The sequence below is a fragment of the Octodon degus genome, unplaced genomic scaffold, assembly GCF_000260255.1.
Source record: "Octodon degus isolate 3935 unplaced genomic scaffold, OctDeg1.0 scaffold00178, whole genome shotgun sequence".
In the NCBI taxonomy this organism is placed as follows: Eukaryota; Metazoa; Chordata; class Mammalia; order Rodentia; family Octodontidae; genus Octodon; species Octodon degus.
In genome coordinates, this window is record NW_004524754.1 from 3,895,151 (window position 1) to 3,906,701 (window position 11,551).

Here is an 11,551-nt window from a genome sequence, read left to right on the forward strand (position 1 = left end):
TACTGAAATATTTTGGAAGGGCACAAAGGAAATCATGAGTAATATATACCTCTATGAATGGGACTGGGATTCTTGAATTTCATTTTTTTCCTTTTCCTTTTGATGATGATAATACTGGAAATGGAACCCAGAGCCTTGCCACTAAGCCACATCCCCAGCCTCTTTTACTTTTTATTTTTACACAAGTTCTTGCAGTCTCCACTATTCTGTCAATGACAGAAAGTGAGTGACAATAGTAGGGATTACCTTTGGGGAACACAGCCAGGGATTTAATGAAGGACAGACTGGAGTGGAAGGAAGAGGTAAGGAAGGAGACAGAGGGACTGACTTGTAGATGACATTCTGTACTGAAGTGTGGTTTGAGAGACAGAGATGTCTCAGCAGCTCTGTGTCCTCAGTCCTCACACAGAGTGAGCTTAGGGGATGTGAACATAGCAAATGTGCACTTGAAGAGTCTCAGGGAGCCCTGACTCAGTATCTGCCTCCTGGCCCTCCTCACACTACACTCTCCCTCTGGGAGGGCGGACCACAGTCTCTTATGTTCTCCTGGGGCAGCATGCACAGGCCCCGGCAACCCCCCATACTGTCCCTCAGTCGAAGTCCACCCGGTCACCATCCACAGAGCCTCAGAGAAGGAGAAGGAGAAGGAGAAGGAGAAGGAGAAGGAGAAGGAGAAGGAGAAGGAGAAGAAGAGGTCTAGAAAGCCAACAAAGAGCTCACCTGTAGAAAACCCCATTTTCTTGTGGCACTTGGTAAATTCAATATTAAAATAGGTGACGAGGGCGTGGACGTAGTCGTTGCGCTGTATCTGCAGGCAGAACGCGGAGGTGAATGACAGCTCTTCTGTCTTCACAGTATAAATGTCCACCTCCTGCAGCCCAAAGGAAAGAGAATGCCAGAGACTCATGGCTCTGGGGGTGGCCAGGGCCCAGCTGGAGTCTCATCCCAAGAGTTCCTCCTCAGAGACCTCTCTTCAGGTGCCATTATTCTTAGGGTAACTTCCAGGCCCATCCCCACCTCCCAGTTACCTCCTGACCCACTCTAGGGTGGAAGACCCTCAGGAAAAGGTGCAAATAGACATTGGCCAAAGCTGGAAGGGAACAAAACTAAGCAGATAAATCTTCTTAAGGGCTGATCAGAGCATCCTTAAGCTGAGACAGAGCAGCAGGGTAGTCTGCCTCTCCTCTCAGCCTCCAGCCCATCACCCTCCAAGGAGAGCCCTGGATGTGAGCAGCAGGGTCACTCAGGGGCCTGAATAGCAGGCATAAGCGGTGTCCCAAGCACCTGGGCTCACATAGTCACAGGCCACACTGAAGCGAGATCTGCTAAACTTTTGTAACAAGGCTGTTGCACATGTTTGAAAAACTAAAGTGTTGCCAGGTGTACTGGTGCAAGCCTGTAATCCCAGCACTCAGGAGGCTGAAGTAGGAGGATTGTTGTGAGTTCAAGACCAGCCTGTGCTACAAAGTGAGCTCAAGGCCAACCTGAACTGCATAGTGAGTCCCTGTCTCAAAAGGGGGAAAAAAGAGAGAGTGTTAGGAGTGGCTGAAGCTGGAAATTGGTCACATGTGTGAGGATAGGACAAAGCCAAAGTGACTAAAGCAGTCAAGCTACCTCAGTCTTGAGAAAAGAATCCTGCCTGGTCAGTGTCAGCTCTTAGTTACTAGGCAACCTTGTGTCACAATACTAATGTTGCAAAGGCATAAATAAATGCCCCTGGTGCTGTTCCAGGAGTCCAGCTACCGCCTGACCCAGCTCTTGTCTTCTTGTCTATCTTTTTTAGTATTCCTACTGAGGTTTCTCCCAGGATGTACCAAGAGACCAACCAGTCCCAACAGGAGAGGACTAAGAGGTGAGAATTTTCAGTTCCTACTGGCAAATATAGGACACAAAGAACTAATAATTCTCAAAATTTCAACTGGAAAGTGGTTGAAAAGCAATTTCACATGGGGATAAATTGTTATAGACAGATGTCTGCAATGTGCTTTTCTTCTGTGATGGGCTCTGGCCTGTGGTTTATGGGTCACCAAGAAAACAGGTAGAATCTCCTATGGGGCCAGTGGGCTCAGGACAGATTCTAGCAAGGCCTGAAGATGCACTGACCATGGGTCAGGGTTGTGCAGCAAGGACCGCCATAATGGTCAGAATCCCCAAAGAGCCCCATGTGCTTGTAGGTGGGGTTTCAGGAAGTGATCAGATTATGAGGTCTCATAGCTGACCTGCTGTTATAAGGTGAGGTCTGTAGAAAGAGAGGGTCACTGGGGCATTGCCTGGAAGGGACTGTACTGATGCCTCCCAGCTCCTCCCTTATCTCTCTCCTTCCCAGCCACCATTCCCTGAGCTATCTCTCCTCTTCCATGTCATCCTGACTTAGACTGAACTTTCTACAAGCTCCAAGCCAAAGTAAACCTTTCCTATAGCTTCTGGGTATTGGATGTTATGTCCCAGCAATGAGAATGCAGCTGGGACAACTGTCCTGGGAGGATGCGAGGAAGAAGGTGCCTGTGGGCCTGATGGTTCCAGCAGGTCCTCCTGAGACCTGGAGATAAGATCAGCAAAGTGGCACTGCATAAGTGGCTTTGATCTTCCTGTACTCCTAAGGTAAATAAAGGGAAAAGAGATGCTAAGTAGCCTAGGACCTACAAAGAGAAGCCCAGAACCAACAGAAGAGGAAGAGCAGTGGTCAAGGGTCAAGTGATCAGACCAGTGTTCTGCTGGGGCCCAGGTGAGCAGCCTGGCAGCCCCTGGGAGAGCTGAAGCTGCAATCATGGTTGTGAAGAGGGTTGCTGCAGGGCTGCAGCATGGGTAGTGCCCTGGAGAGGTTGCTTTTCAGTATAAGTTACTCTGAATTTCTAGAGCCAGAGATGAGAGAAAGAACCAACATAAGGGTGAGCTAGCCCCAGGTCTGGTGGGCCAAAGCGGATGGGAATATAAAGCATATCCCCTCTAGCCAGTCCTCTCACCCACCTCCAACGTCCCTGTAGTGTTGGCCTTCCCCATAAGTGTCCTACCCATAGGGATGCTGACAGCCACCCACTACCAGGCTGCTCATTTTGTGTCCAGGTGTCTCCAACATCACGCTCTTCTTCAGAACCAGTAATGAGAGCCCACACCCCTCTCTGTAACTTACACTCACAGGACAGGCAGGGACTTCGTCTAACCCACATGGGCACCTGGACCTTTTCTTCTGCAGCATAAAGCACCCTGCTTGTCCTGAAGGGTCTCCAAGTCATGATCTCCAGCATCTCTCTCTCCTGGTCCTTCTGCTTTGGTGGGTTCATCCACTCTCAAAGCTGAGTGTGGTACTGACCATACTAGGCCTATATGCCTTTCCTCTTGGGCCCTTCCTTGGGCAGCTGGGGCCAGTCTGCCTACAGTTGGGTTTGCAAGCCCTCCTGGTGCTCATGGTCCCTCCCAGCCACACAGTCCACAAGGCCCCTCCAGTTCCAGGCCTTCTGAGCAAGCCATGGTGACCTCAGCTTTACTAATGGCACCAGCACAGTGCCTGGACTTGTGCTGTCTCCTCAGCCAGTGCCAGCCACCAGGCTCTGTGGTCCCAGGACCATTCTTTTCTGGCCTGTCTTCCTCCAGCCCAACCTATCTTCTGAGTCAACATAGGTGCCTCCTCATCTCTACCCTCACCTGTTCCATTACACCAGAGCCCTGTAGGGCCAGAGGCTGAATCTCACTGCCCTGTGCACCCTCAAGGCATGGTGTGGCCTCAGTGCGTAGCATGTGGCTTGGCCTCATCTATCTACGTAGCACTTCCTCCCTTCCTCAGGTCTTCCCTAAATGGCAGTGAACCAATCTCTTTAGGGGCCATTCAGATGTGCTTCTCCTTTCAGGAGCCTTTGGCTTCTCACCCTCACTGGCCCCTCTCTCCCCTTCCTCCCTGAACTCGCACATGGGTGCTCACACACTGCTCAGCTAGCAGGAGCTCTTTTCCCATGTGGTCCTGAGCTCAGATGTCCCTCAGTGGACTGTCAGCTGCCCTGTCTTAGTGAGCTGAGGAGATCCCAGATTCATTTGCATTTTAATAGGAGCCGGTAGGCCAGGAGAGAGAAAACTATACAGCTATACAGCTACATACTAGATGGCAACAATAGAGGCAGCTGGCCTTTTGGCATGCGGTCCAGATGGGCCATCTGTGAGAGCTGGATTAGTGGTGACTGTGCTTCAGGGACACAAAGGCCCTCAGGGTTCAGTGCCCCCACACCACCCTGTCCCAGTCAACAGAACAGCCTGTGACCCTGAGGCCCCAGTCTTCCCTAAGATTTCTTTATTTCCACGAGTGCATTGCATGTCTGAGCCCTGGGAGACGCACCGCTCTGGGCTCAGGTGCCCCAGGAAGCAGAGGCCCTGCCCTGCTTATCCTCCTGTCAACATCAGTGCAGGCAGATGACTGCAAGCAGAAGTCTGGTCAAAACATAGTCTTAATTATAATTAAGTGTCATACTCCATAACACTAACAGCAATGAAAATAGTAATTAAGTGTTTGAAGAAGGACAAATGTTTTCCCAATAGACTCAGCAAGACGTTGCTTAGCACTCTAGCAAGACAGCTGAGAGGATACTCTTGTTATGGGAGCAAACTTAAGACAATGTTCATCCTCCTCAGAAAACACTCAGGAAGTATCCCAGACCACAAGACAATCAGTCCCCGCTTCAGGGTCTTCCTAAGAGGGCACACTTTTCCTGTCCCCCCGTGATTGGGCTGGATGCTTTTCCTGTCCTCACTGTGACCAATCTGGGAGGAAGGAGGAGAGACACACACGTGTCCTGGGGAAAAGAACCAGGCAAATCCAGGCACCATCAACAGAGGATGGTCAGAAGTTCAGTGGCTACTCCTGCAGTGGACTTGGCCAGATGTGCAGAACTACCTGGGAACCAAGTAAGTTGGAGGAATTTCATTGCCAGCTGATGCCCTTGCAGACAGGTGCATGACAGCAGCCATCAATGCCAGCAGTCATTCTGGCAAAGTCAGTGGCACCACTGACTTCTACCTACAACTCTCCCACTGTGGTGAGCTTCTCTGTGGGAGATGGGCTTTTCTTGTTCTTGTTTGGGGTACCAAGCAGAGGAAGGGGGCTATTGGGAAGAAATAAGATGACACAACTGCTCATGATTAATTCTGCCTGCATGCAGAATGCATAGAGTAACCAAGTAGTGAGAGCCCATGAATGCAGAGGCCAAGGGTTCAACCCCAAGACAAGCCTCTGAGAGAAGACTCTACAAAAGGGAGGTGCCTAATGACACCTGGAGGAGGGCTCTAGCTTTATTTGCCTGTGAGCTTCCCCCCATGTTTCCCAGAGGTAGTCTGGATCAAGGGCACAGTTTTTCTGCAGAGGCTATATGCAAAGAAAATGACACATCTCACTTGGAACACTATAGGTGACCCAGTCCCTCTTCCCAGCAGTTGAAGAACCCACGATGTGCACAGGATCAGAGAAGCTCAGATGAGAGTTTTAGCAAAATGAGAACCAGGCAGCTGAGCATACTTACATAATTAATCCATATGTTTAGATTAAAAAATTAACTTCAACCATATGAAATTGATCATGTTCTATACTTTTAAAAATGTCAGGTACTAGTAGTTTTATATGGCTCCACATATTAGCACACAAAAACATGTAGTACGAATATGGAAAGAATCAACCCCACTGTGAACAACAGATCTTCCTGGTAAGCGCACGAGGCTGGAAAAGAGGGGGCAAAGGGGAAGTCTGTGGCCTTGCAAATGTCTGGATATGTGACAACAAGAGTGCAGTAAGGACAGGGTGTGAGAATGCCAGCTAGTACACAGTGCCTTGGAGAGCCTCCTGGGAGAGGCTTGTGGAGCATGCGCCAACAAGAGGCCCAGGAAGGGCTGAGGGCTCTGGGTGGTAGGTCAGGTGTGCGCTTGTGCTTGGAGGTGGCAGACAATGATGGCAGCACCGTGGGGTACAAGGGCTCTATCCCGAGAACTCCCAGCCCAGCACCCACACACACCCCGCCTTGCAGGTACTCTGCCCCCTCAGGAACCCCCCACTGGGGCCCTCCCCATGGCCATGCTGCCACGTAGTCCTCATGCTGGCTGTGTTCCATGACAGCATGAGCTTCTGACTTGTCACTCTGGATCACCCAGGCTCTGACCAACGTGGTTTTGGCCCATGAGGCTGGGGCCATGCAGGTGGCTCTACCCTGAGCCCCCTGGTCTGTCGTCTCCTTTCCTAATCCTACACCTTCATGCACCCTGTTCTTCCCCAGCCTAGTTCTCCAGGATTGCACTGCTGTTTTCAGCACACCCAGCCCACCAGGATGAGTTCACAGACCTTTATTAAGCAGGCATTCGTCACCACTTGCTTGGGATCCACAATGTCCACCAGGGGCTCCTTCATGGCCACGTCCCGGATACAGGTCATGTCAAAGCCATAGACATTCTCCCACCCTGTGGGGCAAAGTAAGACATCAAAGGAAGCACAGGACTCCAAAGTGTACCCAGACTCCTGTGTGCTGGAATGCAGTAGGCCAAGAGGGTGCAGCCTGTGTTCTGCACCCAGAACCTAGGATCGCTCACCTGCACGGGGACTGGCAAAACGCCCAGTGCTCACTCACATTTTCTCATCTTTCTATCTAAAAAAAAAAAAAAGGCAAATCCCACTTTATGATTAGATAGCAAAGAGAGGCTAAGAAATGTCTCCAAGTTCACACTGCCAGCCTGCAGCAGGGTCAATTGCCTTGCTCTTTCTGGTATCTATGTTTCTGTGCCCTCTCCAGCTCCTCAATTTTCTGTGAGCTCCCTGATCTACCTTCTACTTCTCTAATCCTACTCTTTCATGCACCCTGTTCTCCTCCAAAAGACCCAGCTCTCTCCCTTCTCCACTGATGAAACTGAAATGTAGCTGAGAGAGACGTGTGCTCTTATAGTCAAAGAGACTGGAGTTCAGGTTACAGCACGGGTGCACACTAGTCAGGACCTGTGCACATCAACCACCTTTCTGAAGTCTCTGCCCTCTAGCCTAGGTGGGTGCAGGAGGGTCTGGGCCTGCCTCACACACGATGGCGCTTGCACTGATAATCCAACCTGTAAGAAAGGACCTCTGACTGAGGCACTGAGCCTCCCAGCTGTGCTCCCCGGTGTGCAGGCCACTGGCCCACAGGATACTCTGTCGGAGGAGGATTTGGGGTGTAGAAGCTGGTGAGCCCAAGATTGCCCTTCCATGCGGTAGTAATTGTTATCACTGATGGAGCTCCTCCATCTAAATAACCCATCAACTCATTTGTCTGACCAGAAATGTCTCAAAGGAGACATATTTTTCTATAAAATCTCACTAAATTAAATTTTCCCTTAAAGTATTCATTAAATAAATGGTCCCTTAGGGGACTTGTGTCCCTGTGTGTGTGGAGGAGAGTAGGTGTGAATGGTCAGGGAAATAACTGCTCCTTTGACTCACATTCTTTCCCAAGACCTTCCTGAGAAAACAGAAGGCAGAAAAAGTAATCATCTCCCAGAGGGTAAATGCTTATGCACTCCCAGGCTGAGGATGAGATGCCAATCACTTCCCACTCGGTCACCTAGGGCCGGTGCGGAGCTCCCAGTTGGAATCATACTGTAGGAAGAGAGCTGCTCAGTGAGCCGCAGGAGCCCGTCCAGAATCTGGAAGTAGTTGTGCATCCTCTCCCCAGATAAAACCCACATATGAAAGCACATTGCCTTTGGTTTAAGCCATGCACCTGCTCTTCCCCTCCCTGGGCCATCTCAAATTAAAATTCAACACAAGTGTTAGACAAAATACTAGTTAAAGGAATGGATTTTGTGTTCAAATCTGAGCTCTTTCATTGTTTTACTGTTTCACCTAAAGCAAGAATGAAGCATCTCTAAACCTTGGTTTCTTTCTCTTTAAAATAGGGATGCTGGGGCCGGGGAGATGGCTTGGTGGATTAAGCGCTTCCCTGGCAAGTTGAAGAGCCTGAGTTCAATCCTCGGTTCTGCAATAAATAAACAAATAAATAAATAAATAAATAAATAAATAAATAAATAAAAATAGGGATGCTGTTGCTGCTTCTTGCAGCCCTTCATTAGGGTCACTAAGTGGGGGGCTTATCTGATAATACATGCTGCTTGCAGAAGATAGTGTCAGGCATAAAGAAAGAACTCATCACCTGGTAATTGTCATTAGATGGACTGAGCGCTAGTTTTGCTGCCTTCCAAACTGTGTGACCCTGTACAAATCAATACCCTTTTCTGGTCTTATTTATAAATTGAGTTCAGTTCAGTGGTTTTGTGTTCTTAGAATCCTAAAAGACACTCTTAAAATCAGACTCCTGGACCCATACCAGAGCCACTGAATCAGAATCTCTGGATCTGAGTCTCAGGACATTGGACTTTTCTGAATCTGTGTAGGCAGTTCCAACCTTTTGGGAACTTGATCTTTAAAGTACTTGCCAGTTCTAAAGTACTTGAAATCTCCTGCCTTTGTGAACCCCTCTCCAGCTACTCCTGGCTGTGGCCTGTTGGGAGCTGCTGAAGTTGGAAATTGATCATATGTTGGAGGGTGCAGGAGGAGGCCTTGTTGCCTAAAGCAGTCAAGCCACCTCCTTCTTGAGGAAAACAATCTGCCTGGATATTATTGGCTATTAGTTGCGAGGCAACCTTGTATCTTGTAACTTTACAGAGGTATAAATAAAAGCCCTCTAATGTTGTTCTGGGATCTTTTGCTAATTAGGCATGGTCCACCACTTAACTTCAGTTATTATCTCTTGTGTTTGCCTTCTCAATCCTCTCACTGTATTCTCCCAGGGACCACCGAATCCTTGCATTTGGTGCCTGCAACAGGGACCCTCTAGTAAGGAAATATGGGTAGAAGGGGGGACATTACCCAGAACTTTTCTGGCAATAGGGTAGGGGGAACAGATTGGGAACCAGACCAATATTTAACTCTGCAATGTTATGTTGACAATAATCAGGTGAAAAATATGGGTTTTAGAGGTCTACTGACATTAAAAAATATACAGAAACAAAGGTTAAAGAGAGCAACAGGTTTGAGAAAAGCCAAAAAGAAGAAAGTTATATTGAGTTAAAAATGTGACAGGTTTAAGAACCACAGATGTTTGAAGATATATGTATATATATTTGTTGTTTTCTTGGTTGTTGTATATCTTGTTACTCTCTAAGACCACTACAAACAACTTAGCATGGAGTACTGTTTTAAAATCAAGTCCCAAACAGGAGAAGGAAGGTGGAGCAAAGGTAGAGCAGAAAGAATTTAAACTCTCTAGTTTTGCTCAATTAGATGAAAAAAAAAAAAAAAATTTAAACTGTGAGCACTTGGTTCCAAGCAGCTGGATGGCAGTGCCTCAGGCTGGGGTGGGGGGCGCAACCTGGTTCAGGGAGGGCTCTGTGCTCTGATCTTAAGCAGACCCAGCTGGCATTCCCCAGTTATCTGTGTGTCCAGTCCACCCATAGTGGTTGGCACGCCAAACCAAGTACAGTCCTGTGTGCCTGAGGAGAAGGAGGGGGTCATGACTAGGGCAAAACATGGCCTTGGCCTTTGCTATGTGTGTTGTTGGCATCAAAAATTTATTAGGTTTAAGATAGTGCCTTCCCAGGCAACAACAAAACATCTAGTGGTCAGGCCTGAATGACAGCCTGCCCAGAGTGGGTGTGCACAGAGGCCTTGGCTGCAGGGTCATAGCCCCTATGAAGCTTGGGGAGGAGAATATGGGCAAGAGATACCATTCCTGGTACTAAGACAATCAGCAGCTTGCTTAGCCCTAAGGCCATAGAGCAAACGTGCACCCAAGGCAGATCCCCAGTACAAAGAGGTCTTCAACTTTTGGCTGGTGTTATTAGTGCTGGTTATATAGGGAAAAACAAAGTTATAGCTCAGTTTACTCAGAGCACTGTTTAAATTGCTCCAGACTCTCATATTGCTCAATGGGTCATTCTTTCTTTGATAAAAATTATTTTAAAAAATATTGGGTTAAAAAATAGAAATTAAAGGAAAAGAATTTTAAAGGGCTTTTCAAAGTGTGGAAGGCCACTGAGTAGGGCAGTAACAAAGATACAAGATTGCTGACCTGGAGGGATCAAAGGGCTATTCCCCCAGGGGCAGAGCCTCACAGAAAAGCAGGACATAGAGGGGTTTTCCCACTCTATTACAATTGACACTACAAAATAAGCTTTCCCATTTTCCCCTTAAGATGATTAATTTAAAAGGTTGTTTAATTCTAAAGAAAAAGTTTGCCTTTAGTTAAAAAAAATTGTATTTCCTGAGATTTACAATAATGGGAGTATTTTAAAAGATTACTTGAAGTGCTTTTGATTCCTAATAAGGTTGATTGCTTGTTTTGTAGTCCTAAATTTATGTGGTATGAAAAAAGTATTGGTACTTTACAAACTAATACAAAGGTTTGGAGTGCAATGTAAAAACAGTGGGACTTAAACAGTCACTTGATTTTGACATCCCATTTAAGTGGTGGCAGTCCTGGTGATGGCCTCCAAAGGGGTACAAGCTAACTTTTTCATATTTGAGTCACCTCACTCAGCAAAGACATATTGTGCCTCAAACTGGTCAGATCAACCCAAAATAATTTTCAGACTTTATTTGGTAATATTAATTGGTTCCATTCCAATTTTGGGCTAGTTTTTCTGGTGTTATTGACTCGTTATCCTTCAGGTAAGTTAAATTAATTTGCTTGTAATCACCGATAGGTCATATTAGGTTGAGGAAGTCTATATATTATTTCCTTTTACAAAATATAGGACACAGGTTTCTCAATGTGCAATCAAAATTCAATTACAAAAGTGGGAATCAATCCCTCCAACTTCACTTGTCAATATGTAGTATTAAAATTTAAAATTTTTTACAAAAGATGGAAGTATAGCAACAGAAAGATAATTCAAGCAGGAAAAGCAAAATAATTAATTTGGGGTAGAGGATATGCTTATGTTTGCTCAGAGAATGCTGAGCAGCCTACTTGGGTACCAGAATGTGCTGTCAGGGTGTACCATGAAGCCAGATCTGGAGAAGAGGTGAACAGCAATGAGGTTAGATTAGACCTGAGGCCTATTGAAGGAACTGACAAAATAGAAATTTAAGGCAATAGAGTACATGGAGATAGCTGAGCTGAAAGTATTCTTAAGACAAAACAAAATACAAAATATGCATATTAGCTATAGATAAAAAGAGTCTATTCCTTCCTAATTTCTGAGATAAGAAATCTCTGCTAATTGACAAACAACAAAATCTAACTAGTCAATCTATAAATTCCCAAACGTTATAATAGGAACTGTCATTCAATTTGGTGAAGAATATACTTGAGCACACTTTCATTTAGTAAAGTTTTTTGTGTGTTCTGTGTATTTGTTTACATGCTTGTTTGTAGCATGAACAACTGTTCTTCTTTTTATTTGAGCTTTGCGATATAGATTTAAAAGTATGCTTTACAGGGGCCCAGCCCTAGCTCAGTGCTTTAAGTGGCTGCTTCCACAATGCTGGCAGCCTCAGTTTGCTGTAGTTCGATCCCCACAACACTCCAGCCATGCAAAAGTGCCCTGAAGGCATTCAAGG

At 46.7% G+C, this 11,551-nt stretch overlaps 1 protein-coding gene across 1 annotated transcript in view; it reads right to left on the bottom strand.

The window, feature by feature from the left end:
* Window positions 1–11,551, bottom strand: part of Prmt8 (protein arginine methyltransferase 8) — a 93,644-nt gene that overhangs the window by 8,734 nt on the left and 73,359 nt on the right. Inside the window, exons 7-8 of the mRNA XM_004643574.2 lie at window positions 6,311–6,426; window positions 721–871 (exon numbers count right to left, since the gene is read on the bottom strand). Coding sequence (XP_004643631.1) covers window positions 721–871; window positions 6,311–6,426 — 267 coding nt within the window. The remainder of the gene's footprint in view (window positions 1–720; window positions 872–6,310; window positions 6,427–11,551) is intronic.